General features: G+C 47.4%; 1 protein-coding gene across 1 annotated transcript in view; it reads left to right on the top strand.

The window, feature by feature from the left end:
* COL22A1 (collagen type XXII alpha 1 chain) overlaps positions 1–24,417 on the top strand; it is a 326,761-nt gene that overhangs the window by 206,401 nt on the left and 95,943 nt on the right. Inside the window, exons 31-38 of the mRNA XM_009213647.4 lie at positions 5,696–5,737; positions 8,566–8,598; positions 13,577–13,630; positions 13,895–13,948; positions 14,751–14,804; positions 18,250–18,303; positions 20,112–20,165; positions 23,779–23,883. Coding sequence (XP_009211911.2) covers positions 5,696–5,737; positions 8,566–8,598; positions 13,577–13,630; positions 13,895–13,948; positions 14,751–14,804; positions 18,250–18,303; positions 20,112–20,165; positions 23,779–23,883 — 450 coding nt within the window. The remainder of the gene's footprint in view (positions 1–5,695; positions 5,738–8,565; positions 8,599–13,576; positions 13,631–13,894; positions 13,949–14,750; positions 14,805–18,249; positions 18,304–20,111; positions 20,166–23,778; positions 23,884–24,417) is intronic.

Here is a 24,417-nt window from a genome sequence, read left to right as displayed (position 1 = left end):
GCATTCCTCTGATGACCAGTGATGATGAGCATTTTTTCATATGTCTGTTGGCTGCATAAATGTCTTCTTTTGAGAAGTGTCTATTCATATCCTTTGCCCACTTTTTGATGGGGTTGTTTGATTTTTTTCTTGTAAATTTAAGTTCTTTGTAGATTCTGGATATTAGCCCTTTGTCAGATGGGTAGATTGTGAAAATTTGCTCCCATTCTGTAGGTTGCCTATTCACTCTGATGGTAGTTTCTTTTGCTGTGTAGAAGCTCTTTAGTTTAATTAGATCCCATTTGTCTATTTTGGCTTTTGTTGCCATTGCTTTTGGTGTTTTAGTCATGAAGTCCTTGCCCATGCCTATGTCCTGAATGGTATTGCCTAGGTTTTCTTCTAGGGTTTTTATGGTTTTAGGTCTAACATTTAAGTCTTTAATGCATCTTGAATTTATTTTTGTATAAGATGTAAGGAAAGGATCCAGTTTCAGCTTTCCACATATGTCTAGCCAGTTTTCCCAGTATCATTTATTAAATAGGGAATCCTTTCCTCATTTCTTGTTTTTGTCAGGTTTGTCAAAGATCAGATGGTTGTAGATGTGTGGTATTATTTCTGAGGGCTCTGTTCTGTTCCATTGGTCTATATCTCTGTTTTGGTACCAGTACCATGCTGTTTTGGTTACTGTAGCCTTGTAGTATAGTTTGAAGTCAGGTAGCATGATGCCTCCAGCTTTGTTCTTTTGGCTTAGGATTGTCTTGGCAATGCGGGGTCTTTTTTGGTTCCATATGAACTTTAAAGTAGTTTTTTCCAATTCGGTGAAGAAAATCATTGGTAGCTTAATGGGGATGGCATTTAATCTATAAATTGCCTTGGGCAGTATGGCCATTTTCACAATATTGATTCTTCTATCATGAGCATGGAATATTCTTCCATTTGTTTGTGTCCTCTTTTATTTCATTGAGCAGTGGTTTGTAGTTCTCCTTGAAGAGATCGTTTACATCCCTTGTAAGTTGGATTCCTAGGCATTTTATTCTCTTTGAAGCAATTATGAATGGGAGTTCACTCATGATTTGGCTCTTTGTTTGTCTGTTATTGATATATAGGAATGCTTGTGATTTTTACACACTGATTTTGTATCCTGAGACTTTGCTGAAGTTGCTTATCAGCTTAAGGAGATTTTGGGCTGAGATGATGGATTTTCTAAATACACAATCATGTCATCTGCAAACAGGGACAATTTAATTTCCTCTTTTCCTAATTGAATACCCTTTATTTCTTTCTCCTGCCTGATTGCCCTGGCCAGAACTTCCAACACTATGTTGAATAGGAGTAGTGAGAGAGGGCATCCCTGTGTTGTGCCAGTTTTCAAAGGGAATGCTTCCAGTTTTTGCCCATTCAGTATGATATTGGCTGTGGGTTTGTCATAATTAGCTCTTATTATTTTGAGATACATCCCATCAACACCTAGTTTACTGAGAGTTTTTAGCATGAAGGGTTGTTGAATTTTGTCAAAGGCCTTTCCTGCATCTATTGAGATAATCATGTGGTTTTTGTCTTTGGTTCTGTTTGTATGATGGATTATGTTTATTGTTTTGCATATGTTGAACCAGCCTTGCATCCCAGGGATGAAGCACACTTGATCATGGTGGATAAGCTTTTTGATGTGCTGCCAGATTCGGTTTGCCAGTATTTTATTGAGGATTTTTGCATCAATGTTCATCAGGGATATTGGTCTAAAATTTTCTTTTTTTGTTGTGTCTCTGCCAGGCTTTGGTATCAGGATGACTCTGGCCTCATAAAATGAGTTAGGGAGGATTCCCTCTTTTTCTATTCATTGGAATAGTTTCAGAAGGAATGATACCAGCTCCTCTTTGTATCTCTAGTAGAATTTGGCTGTGAATCTGTCTGGACCTGGACTGTTTTTGGTTGGTAGTCTCTTAATTATTGCCTCAATTTCAGAGCCTGTTATTGGTCTCTTTAGGGATTCAACTTCTTCTGTTTAGTCTTGGGAGGGTGTATGTGTCCAGGAATTTATCCATTTCTTCTAGATTTTCTAGTTTATTTGCATAGAGGTGTTTATAGTATTCTCTGATGGTAGTTTTATTTCTGTGGGATTGTTGGTGATATCCCCTTTATCATTTTTTATTGCATCTATTTGAGTCTTCTCTCTTTTCTTCTTTATTAGTCTTGCTAGCGGTTGTCAATTTTGTTGATCTTTTCAAAAAACCAGCTGCTGGATTCATTGATTTTTTTTGAAGGTTTTTTTGTGTCTCTGTCTACTTCAGTTCTGCTCTGATCTTAGTTGTTTCTTGCCTTCTGCTAGCTTTTGAATGTGTTTGCTCTTGCTTCTCTAGTTCTTTTAATTGTGATGTTAGGGTGTCAATTTTAGATCTTTCCTGCTTTCTCTTGTGGGCATTTAGTGCTGTAAATTTCCCTCTACACACTGCTTTAAATGTATCCCAGAGATTCTGGTATATTGTGTCTTTGTTCTCATTGGTTTGAAAGAACATCTTTATTTTTGCCTTCATTTTATTATGTACCCAGTATTCATTCAGGAGCAGGTTGTTCAGTTTCCATGTAGTTGAGTGGTTTTGATTGAGTTTCTTAATCCTGAATTCTAGTTTGATTGCACTGTGGTCTGAGAGACAGTTTGTTATAACTTCTGTTCTTTTGCATTTGCTGAGGAGTGCTTTACTTCCAACAATGTGGTCAGTTTTGGAATAAGTGCCATGTGGTGCTGAGAAGAATGTATATTCTGTTGATTTGGCATGGAGAGTTCTGTAGATGTCTATTAGGTCTGCTTGGTGCAGAGCTGAGTTCAAGTTCTAGATATCTTTGTTAACTTTCTGTCTCATTGATCTGTCTAAGGTTGACAATGGGGTGTTAAAGTCTCCATTATTATTGTGTGGGAGTCTAAGTCTCTTTGTAGGTCTCTAAGGCCTTGCTTTATCAATCTGGGTGCTCCTGTATTGGGTGCATTTATATTTAGGATAGTTAGCTCTTCTTGTTGAATTGATCCCTTTACCATTATGTAATGGCCTTCTTTGTCTCTTTTGATCTTTGATGGTTTAAAGTCTGTTTTATCAGAGACTAGGATTGCAACCCTGCTTTTTTTTTGTTTTCCATTTGCTTGGTAGATCTTCCTCCATCCCTTTATTTTGAGCCTATGTGTGTCTCTGCATGTGAGATGGGTCTCCTGAATACAGCACACTGATGGGTCTTGACTCTTTATCCAATTTGCCAGTCTGTGTCTTTTAACTGGAGCATATAGTCCATTTACATTTAAGGTTAATATTGTTATATGTGAATTTGATCCTGTCATTATGATGTTAGCTGGTTATTTTGCTTATTAGTTGATGCAGTTTCTTCCTAGCATGGATGGTCTTACAATTTGGCATGTTTTTGCAGTGGCTAGTACCGGTTGTTCATTTCCATGTTTAATGCTTCCTTCAGGAGCTCTTGTAAGGCAGGCCTGGTGGTGACAGAATCTCTCAGCGTTTGCTTGTCTGTAAAGGATTTTATTTCTCCTTCAGTTATGAAGCTTAGTTTGCCTGGATATGAAATTCTGGGTTGAAAATTATTTTCTTTAAGAATGTCGAATATTGGCCCCCACTCTCTTCTGGCTTGTAGAGTTTCTGCCGAGAGATCTACTTTTAGTCAGATGAGCTTCCCTTTGTGGGTAACCCAACCTTTCTCTCTGACTGCCCTTAACATTTTTTCCTTCATTTCAACTTGGGTGAATCTGACAATTATGTGTCTTGGAGTTACTCTTCTTGAGGAGTATCTTCATGGCATTCTCTGTATTACCTGAATTTGAGTGTTGGTTTGCCTTGCTAGGTTGGGGACGTTCTCCTGGGTAATATCCTGCAGAGTGTTTTCCAGCTTGGTTCCATTCTCCCCGTCACTTTCAGGTACATCAATCAGATGTAGATTTGGTCTTTTCACATAGTCCCATATTTCTTGGGGGCTTTGTCTGTTTCTTTTTACTCTTTTTTCTCTAAACTTCTCTTCTTGTTTCATTTCATTCATTTGATCTTCAATCACTGATACCCTTTCTTTCACTTGATTGAATCTGCTACTGAAGCTTGTGCATGCATCACATAGTTCTCATGCCATGGTTTTCTACTCCATCAGGTCATTTAAGGTCTTCTTTATGCTGTTTATTCTAGTTAGCCATTCATCTAATCTTTTCTCAAGGTTTTAGCTCCTTTGCGATGGGTCGAACATCCTCCTTTAGGTTGGAGAAGTTTATTACTGATCGTCTGAAGCCTACTTCTGTCAGCTCGTCAAAGTCATTCTCCATCCTGCTTTGTTCCATTGCTGGCGAGGAGCTGCATTCCTTTGGAGGAGATGAGGCACTTTGATTTTTAGAATTTTCAGCTTTTCTGGCCTGGTTTTTCCCCATCTTTGTGGTTTTATCTACCTTTGGTCTTTGATGATGGTGACATACAGATGGGGTTTTGGTTTGGATGTCCTTTCTGTTTGTTAGTTTTCCTTCTAATAGTCAGGACCCTCAGCTGCAGAACTGTTGGTGTTTGCTGGAGGTCCACTCCAGACCCTGTTTGCCTGGGTATCATCAGTGGAGGCTGTAGAACAGCAAATATTGCAGAACAGCAAATGTTGCTGACTGATCCTTCCTCTGGAAGCCTCGTCTCAGAGGGGCACCTGGCTGTATGAGGTGTCAGTTGGCCCCTACTTGGAGGTGCCTCCCAGTTAGGCTACTTGGGGGTCAGGGACCCACTTGAGGAGGCAGTCTCTCTATTCTCAGATCTCAAACTCCATGCTGGGAGAGCCACTACTCTCTTCAAAGCTGTCAGACTGGGATGTTTAAGTCTGCAGAAGTTTCTGCTGCCTTTTGTTCAGCTATGTCCTGCCCCCAGAGGTGGAGTCTACAGAGGCAGGCAGGTCTTCTTGAGTTGTGGTGGGCTTCACCCAGTTCGAGCTTCCTGGCCGCTTTGTTTACTGACTGAAGCCTCAGCAATGGCAGATGCACCTCCTCCAGCCTCGCTGCTGCCTTGCAGTTTGATCTCAGACTGCTGTGCTAACAATGAGCGAGGCTCCGTGGGTGTGTGGGACCCTCTAAGCCAGGTGCAGGATATAATCTCCTGGTGTGTTGTTTGCTTGGACCGTTGGAAAAGCACAGTATTAGGGTGGGAGTGTCCCGATTTTCCAGTTACCATCTGTCATGGCTTCCCTTGGCTAGGAAAGGGAATTCCCCAGCTCCTTGCACTTCCCAGGTGAGGTGATGCCCCACCCTGCTTTGGCTCACACTCTGTGGGCTGTACCCACTGTCCAACAAGCCCCAGTGAGATGAACCCAGTACCTCAGTTGGAAATGCAGAAATCACCCATCTTCTGCATTGCTCACACTGGGAGCTGTACACTGGAGCTGTTCCTATTCAGCCATCTTGGAACCCCCCTTACATTATTACCGGTTACACAATAGAATAGTGTATAGTGATATAAATGATCTACCACTACACATATCAATATGGATACTTCTCAAAACAATGTTTTTGTATGTCTGAAATAGTTTATAATTTGGAATGTATGTATGTAAATTTGTATATATGTATATATGTATGTATCTATGAAGGTAGGTGTAGGGTGGGTGATTCTGTTGTCTCAGGAGAACAGTGTTAGCTGATCTGTCACAGCATAAGCAGAGTTGGGAGGAGGATTAATGATCGTGGATTTTCCATTTCTCCATCTAGGGTGAAGCTGGTCCTGCAGGCCCTCCCGGGTTACCTGGAACTGTAAGTTACTCTGCTTCTAATTCTTTCTCCTCTGAATTCCTATGATATTGGGATTCATACTCTCCCTCCACCAACCACCACTACTTAGTTTTAAATATCTCCCCTATTGGTGTTTGCCAATAGCTAGGCCTATTCCTAGGTCCTACAAACCAAAAATATATATACTTCTCTAAGAACCATCCTATGCTTATTGACTTATTCAGCAAAAGCACAATTATTTATCAGAATGGGTGCTAGATACTGAGAATACATATCTGCCTGTCACATTTGGGGAAACTGAGGTCCAGAGACAAGAAGCAGTTTGCCCGGGGTAAGACTGTACTACCATGACCCAGGAACTGGCCTTCATTCATCTGCCCTCTATACGTGTTAGGGTGGGCACGGCAAGTTGGTGTTGAGTATCAGTAAGAGCGTGGGCTTTGAGGGCATGAAGACCTGGCTCCCAGCTCTGTCATTCACCAGCATTGTGGTCATAGTTATGGTCTAACAAAGTCAGTTTTCTCGTCTGTTAAAAAAGATTATACCCAGCTATCTTGTACATATGGAGTGAAAGTTAACTGAAACAGTACAAAATATTTAGCAGAGTTTCTGGTGCATTATAAATATTAAAAAGTTTAGAACCTGCTATTATTATTATTTATCTTACTCCCAAGAACTGTATAAGGGGGAACATTTTTCTTTTTTATTTTTTTCCATTTTAATGTTTCTTCCTGGTCTTGAGATCCTCTGTTTTGACCACCTGATTTCAGGGAAGTTTGCACATGGCTTCTTGGGCTGGCCCTGACCCTATACATGTATCGGGAGTTGGCCAGTTACTATCCCCCTCAGGGGACACCAGGAGAGGAGAGAGCCTGTGCACTCAGAAATCCCATTTGTAGTGTGGCAAAGAATCTTACTCTGTGTTTTTCATCAAACCGAAATCATTATTCCACAACTCTGTCTCCTCCCCAGCAACACTCATCAAAATGAGACTCAGACATTCCATAAGGGTGTTGGAAGAAATTGGAAACATAACTTTAGAGTTGGAATTAGTCATATCAAATTTTTGTTTAAGGTTGATAACCTACAGCACTGGCAGGGGTGCAGAGCAGCAAACACTCTCATACCATTTTGGTGAGAGAACAGATTGGGCGTACCTATTTGAGAAGTTACTTGGCAGTACCAATATATCACAAGGTGCCTGCCCCTTAGCTTAAATATTCCATGTCTAGGCATTTATCCTGCAGAAATATTTGTATGTGTGCATTTTTAAAAGCATGTATAAGGATATGCATTGTAGTGTCACTTATCACAATCATAAGCATAAAATTAAGTGAATCACAAAATATCTGTATCATGGAATTCTACAAATTGATATGCATACAATATGTGTATGGTCTTGAAAAGATAGTGATATTCAAATGAAATGGAACAAGGCGAATTAAGTGGAAAAAATTGATTAGTCAATCACTGCATATTGAAAGATGAAGAGCACAGGCTCCCCAGGCCACCTATGTGGATGCCAGTTCCTGTCCTGACATTCACCAGCAGCTTGAACTTCATTCTGTGGTTTGCTTCTGTGTCCTCCAATTTTCTTATCCATAAGGCAGGACAGAAACAGGTAGTCCACCTCTTAAGAGTTATTGTGAGACCACATGAGTGAAGGCCTGTCAATGACTCTAAGTAACCATGTATAGTCGCTGTTACTATTTGTATAACTTGCACAAAGTTATATATTTCTAAACACTTATAATTGTGTGGAAATATATAGGAAACATTTAAAAATATGGTAAACTGAAAAACAGTGCCTTCTGGAAAACGGATGGGAATTGGGGACATGGAAGGCAAGGTATAGGAAGCTCCTTTTTTCCTTCTTCTTTTAATGTATTGTGATTTAGGAACATTATCTATGATGTTTTTTGTGCATTTACGGCTTCTTTTGGGCCCCTGCTGGGACCCAGGCATCTGCATGGATCAGATCTGTCAGAGCTTGTAGCCTAATGAAGAAGATAAACTAATCCTACAGTGGCAAAGATACACCTACATTGCAAATGATAGTAAATGTGATCCAGGAAAAGAACAAGATGCATCAACAAGAATCACATGAGGACCCAAGTTATATTTGCATAGTGGAGAGGGAAGAGGGATCCGTGAAGACACAACATTTAAAAGACAGCTGTGGGTCTCCATATGACCTTTGTTAGTCATAGATACGGAGAGGACAGTATGTTCCAGGTGAGGGGAACAGTATTTGCAAAAGCTTTGAAGCTGGAGAAAGTGTGACACCTAAGAAGCCTTAAACACAGCCTAGGTGCGGGTGGCCAGACTGAAGGAGCCTGCAGGGGTCAGTATGCCAGAGTCTTTGTAGTCTGGGCTCTGTCAAGTGGGATTTCCCCACCCCTGCTTCTCTCCCCAACCTGGTCTACTATGCACCTGCATCCCTGCCTGATGCCCAGCAGATGGCAGTAGTGAAAATAAGACATTGTGACATGAATCCAGTGTCCCAGGCAGGGCTCTTATGGACACCTGCAGGGAAGAATGTTTCTTTCCCATTTTACTGATGAGGATGTGGAAGCTGAGGAGACATGTCCAAGGTCACATAGGGTTTGGAGCTCAGGTCTTGTGCCTCCAGGGCTCCTGAATCTAACCACTGTGCATTTCTGCCTTCATAAATAAATAGCCAGGGATTTTAAAGGACGATGTGAATCTAATTTTCAAAACTAATAAGCGTTCCAGGAAGCTTTGGGGCTGTATTCTTTCACTTGTAAATCTCACCAAGGCAGGTTTTAAAAATGAAACACTGGGTTCCTTGATGCCCATCTTTCTAATCTCTGTGGTTTCCTTTTCAGACATCCCTGTTCACACCACATCCACGGATGCCTGTAAGTAGCAGTGGTGTCTCAGGGTGCCCAGCATGCCTCGGCCTGGCAGGCGATGTCCAGTGTGGCCTGGGAGCCTAGACCGGGTGGGGTGGGGACTCAGCCCCATTGCGCTTGTCACTATCAGGCATCGGGGCTGCTGGGCTTGCCCTGAAAACAGGTGGAGAAAGGGCCTTGCAGGGAACTGGCTCCAGGGTCAGGCAGGACATTCCAGGGGCCTAGAAGTCACCTCTCATAGCCAAGAGCAAAGGCCGGGCCTCTCTGGGAAAAGTTAATTCTTCAGTAACACAAAGAGAGGCTGGTGGTTTTGAGGAGAACAGAATTATTTGAGAGGCCAGAAGATGAGAGTCAGAGAGAGGCAAAGACGTTCCCCGTGGATAATGGCAGTGAAGGAGACCAGAGATAGGGGTGTCAAGAGAGGACCCCATTCTCAGGCTGTTCAGGGGACTGGAGCCTGAGATGTAACCAGGGGTGTGCCAGATGGACGGAGGGCGATGCTGGCTACTTCCACACACAAAAACATGTGGCAGGACATAAAGCTTATCATCACTGTGACCTCTAGAAACCTTTTTCCTCTCTTTTCATGAATGACTCTTCAGAAAATAGGTGTTTTCAGGATCTCTTTATGCTGTTGGCAACACTGCAGCCAGAAAACATGACATTGTTTCTTTTGCTGCCTTTGATGCAGTTCTGCTATTAGGGCTTGACCTGCGGGACAGCTGAGAGGCTGGGGTAGATGTCCATTTCAGCTGTTGCTATCTTCGTGTATTCAATATTAAGTCGATTCCATTTTAAAAGCTTAAAAGAATCCTGTGTGTGATGCAAAAGAAGGAAGCAGGTAGAGAGACTGAGTCGGGTGCTGAAATCACTGCAGGAGAAGGAAGGATTTTGTGTTTGAGAAGCATCACGGGGAGGTGGGGGCATCCTGGGGCAGCACAGACTCGGGGAGAAGTGGGTGAGAGACTCTGCAGGAAAGAGCAGGTGCACAGGGCTCTGGCTGTGAGCCTTTCCTGAAGGGAGAGAAGGCCCTGATGTGAAAGGAGCCCTCTTGTCACTGAGCTGTCAACCATTAGAGGGCGCTGCCTCACTGCCCACCTGTCCTTGAAAATGGTCCATCTGTTTCTTCGCTGAGACCTAATTTTCTCAATTATAAAATTGGGACAATAAAAATACGCTTTCAGGATTAAATACAAATAACAGGATATTTGCACTTTATGTAAAACACTTAGAACTCTGCTCCGCTCTGGCAGAGACAGGCACTCACTGCATAAGGGACACAGCCCCTCTCTCACCTGCAGGGCAGCACTCACTGCCTGAGGAGCTCCCTTCCCTGCCTACCACCCTGGTTTCTCACCTGCTCTCGCAGACAGGGGCTTGGAAGGGCAGAGCACCCCATGCAGCAGCCCAGCTCCGAGCATTTTCCTGGCACTGCTACAGCCAAGGCTCCTAACAGCCTTGAGGGAGTGGCACCTGTGTCCATCTTACAGGTGCTGGTCCTGCAGCTCAGAGGTGCTAGGGAGCTTGCCAAGAAGGCCCTACCTGCGAGATAGGAATGAGGGGCTAGTGTGTCAGTCATAGCGCACTGGATGGAGCGTCTGTACTGCCTTTGCTTCAGCTCGGGCTGGCTGTCCTGTGCAAGGGGCTTCCCATCACACTGCGTGTCCCTTCCACTGGTCGCCTGCCTTTTCCTGGACCACCTCCATGTATTACCTCGCCATGCCCCTGACGTCTGTGGGCCTCCCTCCCTCAGGTCCACCCTGAGCCCCTGAGGGTTGAGACAAGCCTACATGTCCAACCTCTCCTTAAAGGAATTGCTCTGTAAAAACACAATTTCCAGAGCATTCCACTGGGAAGGCACATGAGGGGCCTGTGCCACCCTCCCCTTTGAGTCCCAGCACTGACATCCTTCCTGCAGGCTCTGCATTGCTACGGGAGCCTGGGAGCCAGGAAGTCACTCTCAGATGCAAACAAGGAAATTATGCCTATGAAAAAAAAAGTTTCATTGTGGACAATTGCCTGAGTCTCCCTGGGACTGTCTTCATCGCCATGGCAACCCATGCTTGTATTGATGGGTTTGGAAAGTGTTATTCTGTTTGACTTCTCCCTGCTCTCCTCAGGCACATGCCTTTGAGTCCCTGCAGTGCAGGAAGAGGCTGGGGAGAGAGCAATTTAGAGGGGTGTTAAGGTCTGCCGCATAATGAAGGAAGAGAATGGAAAGGAGAAGAGGAAGTAGAGGGAGAAGCCCGACTCATTTTGTTGCCCTCTCTGGGACTGAGGAGGCTCCTGGGGATAGCTGGTGGCTGCACCTGATGAGGTGAGAGGGTGCTGGTGGTTTGCAAAGGACAGAGCAGGCATATCTCTGGGGTCTGCAGATGTCAGAACCTTTGCTGGAGGATGGAGGGACAGGCAGCCTCGTGCTTGGGGAAGTTGCAGTGGAGAACTCAAACAAGGTTTTGTAACTGGAGGCTCATCAGTTGTTCCAAAGCCGCTGTCTTAGGAAGGCTCTGTCCAACCGGCCTGATTCTACCCCTCACCCTGCTAAGGAGGCTTCCAGGATGCCCAGGCAATGACCAGAGCCTGCAGAGATGATCATGAGTCCCAGAGATGCTGTTTAACTTGGCTGAGGTCACCAGGGGGCAGTGGGGAGGAGACAGAAGCCAGCCAAACGTATGCATTCAATAGCTACTGATAGAACTGTTCCAGAGGGCTCCTAGGGGGAAGGTACTGCCTCCTGACTCCTAGGCTCTGGGGCAGAAATGTCTTGAGCATCTTGATTCCTTCTCTGGCCTGCCTGAGCCCCCATAGCTCCTCACTTTGTCTTCCTGCCACTGCAGTCCCATTCACCAACACTGGCAGAATGTGCAAACGTCTTCCCTGTGTGTCTCCTGAAGCAATCCCATAAGCCCTTTTGTCTTTACGCGTTGTGTTGCCAATGACTGGAGGACCAGAAAAGGACTTGCAAATCCCCACCATGGGTAGTTTTCTAGGAGGAAAACATGCTAGAAATAATGGTATTATTGTCCGTGGTGAATGGGGCTAGACATGTCTTCTGAGCTCAATGGCAATGGAGATTCTAGGCGGAGGAATGAGCTGGCATCTGTTGAAACCTCCTCTGTGTTGGGCACTGTGAAACACTTTGCAAAAGCAATCTCACTGAATCCAGGTCACAGCTCTATGAGGTAGACCATGTCGGTTCCATGCAATAGGTGATGCTGAGTGAGGAAGCCAGCTGCAGACCACGCGGTGTCCAACTGCTGTATCAGAGAGAGGCTTGGGAAGGGAGGGCAGGTAGGAACCATGGCTGCAAGGCCTTCAATATTTGTGTAGGCATAGAGAGAGAAAGTGACATGAAACCCTTAGTAGATAGTGTCTTTTATGCTGATTTCTCCACCAAGTAAAGGTTAGAACTAGCCAACCTCAGATTCTCTAATGTAGACATTAGACTCTTTCTTCCAGATGCATCCAGGGTCCTCCCTTCATCTCCTGCTCTCTGAAGCTGTGTCTTGCAAACACCCCATCCATGCAGGACTCCCTTCTACACCCAAGGCAGATGCTCATTCCAGCTCTCTTTGGGCTTATCTGTGGCAGGGGAGCCCGATGCCCCCCTAAACAGGCTGTGGGGATTTGGGACAGTAGCAGGTTCTGCTCCTTGAGAAGGGTCGTACACTGCCTTTGGGTATGCGTGCTCTGGTTGTTATCTGCCTTCCTGGAGAACTCTGCAAACCCGTGCCATTTCTCTTTGATGTCTTGTGTCTGCTGCGCCTTCTCTGTACCATTGACCTGCAGCCTATGTGAAAAAGAGACCACCTGTTTATTTTGCAGATATGGAAACTGCAAAGGTCATAAGGGGTCAGTATGGGTAACTACTTTGCCCAAGTTTATACGGCCAATAAGTTAGAGGGCCAGGGCTCCCAAGACAGGCTGTACGGGTCTAAAGCTGAGGCTGTGTCCACCCTGGTCCACTGGCCCCACTCCTCTCCTGCACAGTGGCCACAAGCTGTGGAAAGATATGCCCTTGAGCTCCTGGAGGGCTGCCCTCACTGTAGTCCCCCATCTGCTCATCTTCTCCTTGTTCCATATGAATTGCAGGCTGAGGATCACATGTCCCTTCAGCCCTCCTGGGCGATGTGTTGGGCACCCTGGACGTGGTTCCCTGGAAGTGAACCTGCCCTATCTTGGATCATTCCATCCTGGGCCCACCCAGGGCACTGCCTGTCTAGCCTATGTCTCATCCTTTCTTCAGCAAAAGTTAGACGCACCATTCTGGCCATCCAGAGTCCAGGGTTCAACCCCCAGTCTGTCCCCAAAGGTCTGGGTCTCCTTAGTTAAGCACCCCTCCCCAGCTTCTCCATGTAGAAAGGGGTTGGAGCTGGGCACGGCGGTGAGGATCTGTAGTTCCAGGAGGCAGGTACACAGGAGGCTATGCAGGGAGGATCGCTTGAGCCCAGGATTTCAAGAAAGGTCTGGGCAATATAGTGAGACCCCATCTCTACTAGAAAGAGAGAGAGGAAGAGAGGGAGGGAGAGGGAGGAAAAATAGTGTTTGGGCCAGAGGCCCTTAAAGACCCTTCCTCGTCTCAAAACTCTTTCCATCATTATTCACTGATGATCTTCCACATGCCAGGCTCTAAGCTGGAGGGACATGAATCAAACCACACAACTAAGTGTAAAACTGCTGCCGTAACAGGGGGCAGGAGGAGAAAGGCACGGTACACTGGCCTACTGTAACAGGAGGGTTGGGCCCATTTTAGTGTTCAGCTTCCCTGAAGAAGTGATTCCTGACCTGAAAGATGAGTCAGAATCAGTCCTGGGGAGTAGGAGGGAAGAACCCCTAGGCAGAGGGAACAGCCTTTGGGGGTGGGAACCTATCAGGTGATACACAGGACTGGAGGTGGCCTGTGTGGCCAGAGCTGGGGGCATGTGCTCTGTGATGAGGGGAATTCTCCCTGAAGTCCACTCTACCCTGTGCTTCTCACCAACAGGGAGAACAAGGGCCCAAAGGAGAGAAGGGCGATCCAGGCATGCCTGGGGAACCGGTGAGTCCTTGTGTCCCCCTTCCTCCACAGGGCTGGTTACCTGAAGATCTGGACTCCAAAGGCTGCCCAGCTCTACATCTGCACCATGCAGTCCACACACAGGAGCCCCACTGAATGGAAGGCAGCCCTTTCTCCTCCTCAGGACACTAGCCACTTCCCCTCCTTGGATCTCAAATTATACCCATTGCAGTGTCCCTGCCCCACCCACCCATCTGCTCAGAACCAGGAGGATGAGCTGGTTCATGGCAACTTGTGTGCTTACAGGGACCGCAGGGCCGTCCTGGAGAATTGGGGCCTCGGGGACCTGCTGGACCACCGGTAAGAAAATCATCCCTTCCCCTGCTGACTCAGAGACTTGGAGATCCCAGCCACGCTCTCTCCCTCCAGGCCACCCTCCCCAGTTCTCTCCCCTGGCATTTTGGGAGTAGACGCTGGGGAGAGCTGCCCTAAGGTGCTGTAGAGGCTATGTGGCCCTCACTAAATGCTCCAGACACAGCCATGGGGCCAGGCCCCACCTCTGTACCCCTGGATGTGCCTACTCTGTCACTGAAGGGTTGGTGTAGGCGAGCTCCGGGTTTCTGCCATGCTCTCCCTTCTGCTCAGTGGGATCTGGAGAGCAAGGGCCTCTGCATACAGCGGGCACCTTGGTTCCCAGAGGATTTGCAGAACAGGAAATGGATCCCAGCCATGGAGTGGCAGTGCTGGTTTAGATGACACCTGGTGCATGTTAGTGCTTTGATTTTGTCATTTTGCTCGGTGTTAGCCTCTGCACTGGATCTTGGTTCTCTGGGAGACTCTGTGCTATGGTGGGAGACCCTGCTGGGGTGACTGGGGACCCTGCGTGGCTGTGTGAGCCCCTCTGAGCTACATTTCTACGAAGGGTTGGTGCTGACCCCTATACCCTGGGTCGGCGGTGAGGAAGGAATGAAATCGCGATACACCCAGCTCCAACAAGGGCCAGGAATTAGTGGTTTTCTTCACCTTTTAGACAGTGCTCCTGGCCCCTTCAGTTTGGAATCATACTTCTGATGAGCACGGTATCCCGAGACCTCCCTGGTGTGTGGGAAGACAGCATCACTGAGGGTCTCTTACCCCCGCCCCTCTTTTATTTCCTGTGCAGGGTGCTAAGGGACAGGAAGGTGCACATGGGGCTCCTGGAGCAGCTGGAAACCCTGTGAGTCCCTATGATCCGCCTGCCTTGTGGGGGACCCCCGGAGGGAGGCCCCACCCAGTGTCTGCTCTGTGGCTTACAGCTCTGGGCTAGCTAGGGGGACGTGGCCCAAAAGGTCCACCCACACTCGAGTGGTTGGCTAGAGTCAGCACAGAGAGAGGTTCTGGCCTCCACCACCTTCGTAGCATTTCTTGGCTTTGTCCACATGCCCAGCGAATGAAAGAAATCTCTTTCTACGCACATGTGGATGAGACACACACACACCACCACTCGCAGGTGAGGTTGTTACTCTGGTAAGTGTGCTTACATGCACAACCACGTACACATACTCTACAAACCAGAGAATACACATCCTATAATACACGTGTGCACATGTACACACACACACAACCCCAAACACACAGATGCAGCCAGGAAAATACACGGACACCTTTGCATAAGCACGTAAGCACACTCTTCGGCTGCTCCTGGCTCCCCCATCCTTGGGGCCAGATCCAGGGTGTATTTGATCCCTGTGGGGGCTGGCACTTGTTCCTGGAGCTGATTCGGGTTCTGTCTCATGGTGAAGAGCCAGAGATCTCAGACTGGACTGTGGAGCTGGTGGGAGGCAGGATGGGCTGACTCATCCCCGGGTCTCTGTGGAGCGGTGCTGGCAAGAGGAGCAGCTGCAGCACACGTCCAGTCTGCTCCTAGCACCGCCGCTGGGTGGCTCTGTACCAGCTAGAGGGTGCTGATATGACCAGGCCACCATGCATATGGCTGGATCGGAACTGGGTGTGCCAAGGTAGTGACAAGTGTGGATGCCACAGCGGGAACAGATGGCAGCTCCTCCCTGCTCGTGAAGACAGCCCTGGTTCCAGCCTGGCCTGGAGGGGAATGGAAGTGGAGTGTAGGCAAGGAGGATGCTGGGAGTGTTCTCCATGAGTCCTGACCCTGGAGACGTGCAAAACCCAGGGACAGTGGGGAACAAGGCCTGGAAGAAACATGGGCAGCCTCCAGGGCCATGAGAACTCCCTGCTTCCCCATGCCCATAATGTTGATCCACCTGGATGTCCTCACCCACATCTCCTTTCATGGATCATTGCCCAGCCATCAAGTTCTAGTTCAAACCCACTTCTTACCTGATTTTCCAGTTGAAGCCAACACACACACCCCCACAAACATGCACACACACACATGCGCACACATACACCTCCACAAACACACACGCACACATACACCTCCACAAACATGCACACACGCATGTGCACACATACACAAACCTCCACAAACACACACACACGTGCACACATACACCTCCACAAACATGCACACACACACATGCGCACACATACACTTCATTAAATCCCCACATTACTAATATCGCACACATACACTCCTCCATTAGCCTCCCATCATGCACACATGCATCGCACACACATATGCACAAACTTCCCATTAAACATGTACTAGCCATGCACACGCACACACACCTCCACAAACATGCACTCATGCACACGCACACACACCTCCACAAACATGCACACACACCTCCACAAACATGCACACACCCATGCACACACATACACACATCTCCACGAACATGCACACATGTATGCGCACATACACAACCTCCATGAACTTGCACATGCGCATGCACACACACCCCTCCACAAACATGCACACGCGACATGCATTTAATAATTCTCCACAAATATGCACACCTATGCGCGACACATATAATTAATACCTTTCCATGATCCGTGGCGACATGTATGCACACAACCTTCCATGAACATGCATTACGCTTTTGCATTACTAATAATTCTCCATTAAATATATGTATGTAATGACACCTCTCCATTGCAACATGACACGCGACATGCATGTATTAATTCTCCAGCATGCACACAATCTATGCATTACCACATACATTGTTGACTCCATGAATGTGCAATATTACGCGACACATTAACCTCCGTGGACATGTAATACGCGATGCACAAACCCTTTCCATACAAACATGCATGCCACCACCCGAGAATATGCACACGTGCACATGCACACATACACCTCCACATTCACACACGCACATACATACACTTCCCATTAACATGCATCAAAGATGTGCCACATCTCCACAACAATTTTGCCACGCACACAGTCTCCACAAAGAGCACACCATGCACAATTCCATGCCACGGACATACCCTTTTCTCCAAGCAGGAACATGCGCACGTGCACATGCACACACACATCTCCACAAACATGCACACACCTGCATGTGCACACACACACACCTCTCCACAAACATGTAATAATATCACAGACACATAGCCACCTCCCTCCACAAACATGCACACACAGGCGCACACATACACATACTTCCACAAACATGCACACATGCACCCACATTAACCCTCCACGGACGCACATGCACACACGTGCCCACACACACCTCCACGAACATGCACTTACGCATGTGCACACACACCTCCACAAACATGCACACACGCACACATACACACCTCCACAAACATGCACGCACATGCACCTCCACAAACATGCACACACGCACATGCACACACACACCTCCACAAGGATGCACACACCCATGTGCACACATACACATATCTTCACAAACATGCACATGCACACGCACACACACACCTCCACAAACATGCACATGTGTACACACATACTCACACCTCCACGAACATGCACACGCACACACGCACACATACACACACCTTCAGAACCGTGCACACGCACATACACGCACACACACATCTCCACAAATGTGTACATACCCATGCGCTTCCACACACACCTCCACAAACATGCACACGCACGTGTGCACACACACCTCCACAAACATACACACCCACACGCACACACACACCTCCACAAACATGCACACACGCACAAGCACACACACCTCCACAAACATGCACACGCACACGAGCACACATACCCACATCTCTACAAACATGCACACGTGCATGCGCATACACACATCTCCACGAACCTGCGCACACACACACACGCACACACACACATACATATGCCACTGAGATCTGAACTGTTTCTTTTTCAATGTTTCCTTTACCTCGGGCACTTAGGATAAGGCCAAACCTCACCTGAGATCCTCTTTTGTGGTTAGGTCCCAGCCCTTCTCTCTGCCCACCCCCAGGCTCCTCCACACCCCTGTCCCTTAGCTCTAAGGAACTTCCAGAGTCCTCCTGCCCTCCTGCCTCTCACCTCTGTGCCAGAAGCCCACTCACCTGAGGCTTGGTGCTTGGGACACCGCGGCCCTCTAGGGAGAAGATTCACGTCTGCAGGGGCTGTCAGGTCAGCAGCAGTTCCAGCACGTCGTGGTGAATTGAGTATGGACAGGTTTGCAGAGAGAGTTGGAGCAACTACTTATAACCAATGCGTTTGGCCTTTCCAAACTTCTGTCTCTGAACAGGGTGCTCCTGGACATGTCGGTCCCCCCGGTCCCAGTGGCCCTCCAGGAAGTGTGGTGAGTAATGGGGAGAGGGCGTGGATACCAGCGCTGGCTGTGCATATGCACTGCCCAGCCACCAAGCTAGTTAATGTATCCTCCCCAAAAGCCAGAGGTGTAGGCATCCTTACTCCCGTTGTCCAGATGGAGACACGGCTGTCCTAACATAGACCACCCAGAGAGTTCACACACCTGAGCCCTAGGCAACTCGCCAGCTATCTAGAGGGTAAATGCAGCTGTTGGCATCTGCAGAAAGTCTTCACATTTCACTGTTGTTGGAATCAACACCCTAGTTTGTTTCAGAAGAAACAAAATGAACCTAAAGAAGTCAAAGGTCCCTTGACGGCTGTTGGGAGACCTGGATTCGAATCCTAGCTCTTCTATTAGTTGACTTGACGATCTTGGCAAGCTACTCCTTGAGGTCTCTGCTAGTTTATCTGCAAAACGGAGACAATAGCTTGGTTGCTTCACCTTTAGGGTTGCATCTTTTTTGGCCTGATGAGATTCTGCCTTTTCCGTGTCGAGGCCCAAGGTGTCCGCTAAAGGACCAGCTTTAAGATTCACCATAAACACCAATTTAGACTTGAACATTGTTCAACAAAACACTCCATGACATCTAGTCAAGGGCAACATTTCCCCCCACACACAATAGATTTAGGTCAGTCCTGTTTCTTCATCAAAACTTTATAGGTAATAAGCATAGTAGCTTAGAGGACTGAGCCTTTATACATGCCAGACATCCTTCTAAGCATATTACATGTGTTTGTTATTTAATCCACACAGCAACCCTGCTGGAGGAATGTTACTCTTTTACATAGAAGCTTCCGGCAGCCCAGCCTGCATTCTTCTGGCTGGGGATCTTCTCTGGCCTCTAGAGTGCATGTGATCAGGCCATGTGATGTGTGGCCAGCAGCAGCACCAGCAGAATAGCTCGGATCGCTTGTCCTCAGCTGTCGTCACTCTGAGGGTATATCCTGCGTAGGATCCCAGAGTCACAGCAGGACAGCTCCAGTGGCCAGCAAGTGTATTTCTTGCTGCCTGTTCTCCCTTGCTGTATTTATTTTTATTTTTATTTATTTATTTTTTTGAGGTGGAGTTTTGCTTTGTCGCCCAGGCTGGGGTGCAGTGGCATGATCTCGGCTCACTACAACCTCCGCCTCCCAGGCTCGAGTGATTCTCCTGCCTCAGCCTCCCAAGTAGCTGGGATTACAGGGGCATGCCAGCATGCCCAGCTAATTTTTGTATTTTAGTGGAGATGGGGTTTCACTATGTTGGTGAAATCCTGGTCTGGAAATCCTGACCTCAAGTGATCCATCCGCGTTGGCCTCCCAGAGTGCTGGGATTACAGGCATGGGTGTTCTCACTTTCTACTTCTGTTTCCCCACTGTTGCATCCATGGGACACTTGCACTTAAACCATGTCTCAAAGTCAACCTTTGGGGGACTCCAAAGACACTGTTGGAGCAGATGCCACAATGCTAAGGCTGGGTTCTTAAGGCCATCCTCATCCTCCCAGAGTGTTCACTGTGCCAGGCTGTGCCTTCTGAGAGTTCACAGCCCAGAGCAGGTGGCAAAGCTTCCACCAGACCATCCCTGCTGTTAAGAGCTCTTATGTGTACGGTTATAAGGCCAGGCCCCCTGGGAGAGCAGCAATCACGGGCAGGGAGGAGATGGAGCTTTGGGGAATTTAAATAAGGGATGGGATTGGGTGGGAGCTATAGTCATTAACTTCAGGGGGACCTGATGATTCTTCCCTGGGGGTCACGAGCCACCAAGAGTGACCAGTCATCTTTAAATTCACCACATCTATAACCTTCCTTTCCACAGGGTGCTCCTGGCCTCAGAGGCCCCCCTGGGAAAGATGGGGAGCGTGGTGAGAAGGTAAGACTAATGCGATCTCTCAGCACACAAGCGAATATCCTCAACTTGTTACAGGCACTGAAGGAGCAGCTCATGCTGCAGTCAGAAGGGGTTTACCAAGTAGGAGGGAGAGGAAGACCGTGCCATCCCATTGGCTCATTTATTTCTCACAACAGACCTGAGAATCAGACAAGTGCCCATTCGACAGATGTGGAGACTGAGGCTCTGAGAAGTTAATTAGTTTGCCCTGTGTCTCATAGCAAATGAGCTACAGGGCTAGGTCTGTCTGACTCCAAATCCTGTTCTCTCTCAACTCAGTGCACCAACTTATCCATTCTACATCTATGCTCACACATGTAAACCTTCCCAAGCTATGAGATTTTTTTTTTTTTTCTTGAGACAGGGTCTCACTCTGCCACTGAGGCTGGAGTGCAATGATGTGATTTCCACTCACTACAACCTCTGCCTCTGGGGTTCAAGCAATTCTTATGCCTCAGTCTTCTGAGCAGCTGGGATTACAGGTGTGCACCACCGCGCCTGGCTAGTTTTTGAATTTTTTGTAGAGACAGGGTTTCACTATGTTGCCCAGGCTGGTCTCAAACTCCTGGACTCAAGTGATCCACCAGCCTTGGCCTCCCAAAGTGCCAGGGTTACAGGTGTGAGCTGTCGAACCCAGCCTGAGATTTTAATTATTAAGAAGAGAGACACATGTTCCCACCCCAATTAAAAAAACAAAAACAAAAGCAAAAAAGACCCAGAGGCTGAGGAGGAGAATCTATACCCTTTTAAGTTCCGTTTTGCATTTCTGTGACGTAGCACCTTAGGAAATGACTCTGAGGTTAATTGGTGACACTGAGCCAGTGCTCAGGAAATCAGACGCACTCATTTGAATGATTCAGGGCTTTGGACCTGAGTCAAATGCCAGCTCCCTTGCCCTAGTTACATTGATATAAGCTAGGGTGACAAAGGTGATTCTCAGCGGAGGATTTTTACCCAGGGAGATATTTTTTGTTGTCACCACTAAGGGGAGTAACTGCTCCTGGCATTAGTGGGTAGAGACCAGAAAGCCTGGTAAAAACCTCACAGCGCATAAGACATCTCCCTAATAGGAACGATCCTCCCTGAAGGTCAATAGTGCCAAGGTTGAGAAACCCTGATCTAAATAAAGGGCACCCTCTTTGCACCTGCGTTTTCTCTTCTGTAAATTGAGGATGATGTCACATTGATCATAGGTTGTGAGGATTAGCAGAGGAATTGGGGAGGCGTGTGCAGTGGGCTCAGCAGATAACAGGTGACATGTGGTTGTATCCTGCCTTCCCTGTGTGAGCAGATCACGCTTATATCCATGGACAGGAAGAGACGATATTGGGGCATGGATTGTCCACAGAGGTCCCTCCTAGCACACACATGGCCAAACTTCTTAACATGAATTATTTCAAGTTCCAGTTCACTCTACTTGGTACCTCTTAAAGAATCACTTCAGTTTTTATGTTTTTGTATAATTTAACAAGAGGAGATGTCATTTGCCTTTTGGCAGGAAGGTTCAATTTTAAGCTACATGTCTCCCAGAAAAAAAGAGCTTAGTGCAGAGAAAAATGATCAACACATCCATGAAAAATATCTTGAGTTTTTGGAGTGTTGATCGTAGGCTTAATAATAACCCTATGGGCCACGTGTGGTGGTCACGCCTGTAATCCCAGGACTAAGAGGCCAAGGTGGGCAGGTCACTTGAGGTCAGGAGTTCATGACTAGCCTGGCCGACATGGTGAAACCCCGTCTCTACTAAAAATATAAAAATTAGTTGGGTATGGTGGCACATGCCTGTAATCCCAGCTACTTGGGAAGCTGAGGCACGAGAATCGCCTTGAGCTGAGATCACACCACTGCACTCCAGTCTGGGTGACAGAGTGAGACTCCATCTCAAATAATAACAACAACAACAACAACAACAACAATCAATATGTAATCCAGGTGCAAACAACAACAACAACAACAATCAATATGTAATCCAGGTGCAAACATTCATTTTTTGAAAAAAATAATACCATTTCAGACTGCCTAGATTAAGCAAAGGAAAAACGTCTGGATTCATCTGGTATTCCTTAATTATACCATGTCTGAAGGATGGCACATTGTAAGTAGGACATTGGTAATCTGGAAGGGGATGTCCAAGATGTTAGGCATCTTAGGAGGACTAACAGGTGCATGTTCAGAAACCAGAAATCAGTGGGCTATTGCCATATTGAGCCTCTAGAGGGAGCCAAATGCCTTCCCTTGGCTGAGCAGACGCCCAGGCTGAGGGCCGGGCCTGGGACTTCACTTGGAGAGGAACCTCCAGGGCTCTGCAAAGTGGTAAAAATCCCGGACATCGCAGCATGCTTTTTCCCTCTCACACCATGTGCAGGGTCTGTCCTGGGGCTAGGGGAAGCTGATCCTGCTCCAGGCTTGGAGAGAGGCCCTCTCCATCCTTGCTTTGCCCATCCTTGGCTCATCTTACCTTACCCCTGCTCCATCTGAGAATGTCTGGAAACATTGCGATTGCAGCTTCCGCCCAGGGCAGCCCCGTCTGGGGAAAGGAATCCATCTGGTTCGCGGGGCTCAACCTAGTGTTCCACAGCCAGGGCCGCCACAAGGACTGCTCAGAGCTCTGTGGTCAGAGAAGATGAACACTGGCCTGGAGCAAGCTTAAAGCCCAAGTCCCTGAACAGACCCTGGTGCCCATGCTAGCACTCTCATGCTCTCTCTCCCTTGCTCTCTCCGTTGTAGCTTTAAGCTCTGTTCTTATAGTTGAAAACCTAACTGTAAGAGGGATTGGATTGTGTCTGCAGGGTTCAGGGAACAGACTGAGTGTCCAGTGTTGGGAAGATTTCAGAGAAGGCTGAGTGTAAAGAAATGTTACGTAACAGAGCTGCCTAACAAAGGAATGCCCAGTGTGGAGCAGTAGTGAGGTCTCCGCTCCCAGAGGAGTTCAAGCATAAATGAGGGCCAATCTGTAAGAGATGCACCGGAAGTAGATTTGCCCGCACTGGGTGGGAGGTCCTCATTAACGTCCTTTCATTTTCCATGCTTTTTATTGAATCGATTGACTAAGGCCGCAGTAACAAAGTATCATGAACTGGGTGGCCTAAACAGCCAAAATGTACTTTCTCCCAGTTTTGGAGGCAAGAAGTCCTCAGTCAAGCTGTTGGCAGGCTGGCTCCTTCTGAGGGCTGTGAAGGAAACATCTGTTCCAGACCTCTCTCCTTGGCTCCTTGGTGGTGTCTTGTCCCTGTGTATTTGTGTTGTCTTGCCTCTATGCATGTGTGACCAAATGCCTCTTTCTTTAAAGGACACTACTCAGATTGGATTAGGCCCATTGGAGGGTCACACTCCAGTATGACCTCATCCTAACTTTAATCACATCTGTGCATTGAAGTAGTAGGTGTTAGGACTTCAAGACACGAATTTTGGGGGACATGATATAACTTATAATATGCATTACACAGTCCATCTTTCTGTGTCCCAGAAAGCATGGGCCTTCTAAAATCATAAGGGCAGTCCCAGGAAACCTACAAACCTACTCAGGCTGCTTCCCCATGGAAAAGCTTCGTGCTGAGTGTAATTGACCCTGGGAAATGTCTACTTTTCTTTCCAGGGCTCAGCGGGGGAAGAAGGCAGCCCAGGGCCAGTTGGTCCCAGGGGAGATCCTGGTGTTCCTGGGCTCCCTGGGCCACCCGGAAAAGGGAAGGATGGAGAGCCGGTAAGTGGAAGGTCGGGAGTCCCTGTGCCTGTAGAAACCAGGTGAAAATTAGAGAAGGAAAAGGAAAAACATCTAACTGCCAAACTTTACAGAAATTGAACCGTGGCCAATGAAAGGGGCCTGGTGGGGAAAGGGGTGGTGTGTGGGTCCAACAGTCTGCTCTAATGTGGTTCAGGCTAGGGCAGCACATCCTCATGGACTACTGGCCAAATGCCAGCCTGGGCCAGTGCTGGGGACACAGAGATGGATGAGACAGTCTGCACCCTGGAGATGCTCCCATCTCATGGAGAGACAGTCAGGTAAGCACATCCCCACAGCTCAGGACAAGTGTATGCATAGAGAAGGACTTCTGGTCTACTCTGGTGCTTTCAGCCAAGACTTCCTAGAATCGTGGTTTTCATTGTGGCTGTGAGTGCCAAAGCCCTTCAGCCTGAAGTGAAGGTTTCAAAGCCTGCTTTGAAACGAGGCCTTGCCCCTTACTTGCTTCAAGTCTATACAATAAGGCTCTTCAACGGGAAAGCAAACAGAGAGGCT

Source organism: Papio anubis, chromosome 8, assembly GCF_008728515.1.
Source record: "Papio anubis isolate 15944 chromosome 8, Panubis1.0, whole genome shotgun sequence".
Classification (NCBI taxonomy): domain Eukaryota; kingdom Metazoa; phylum Chordata; class Mammalia; order Primates; family Cercopithecidae; genus Papio; species Papio anubis.
This window is presented reverse-complemented; position numbering and strand designations above follow the sequence as displayed.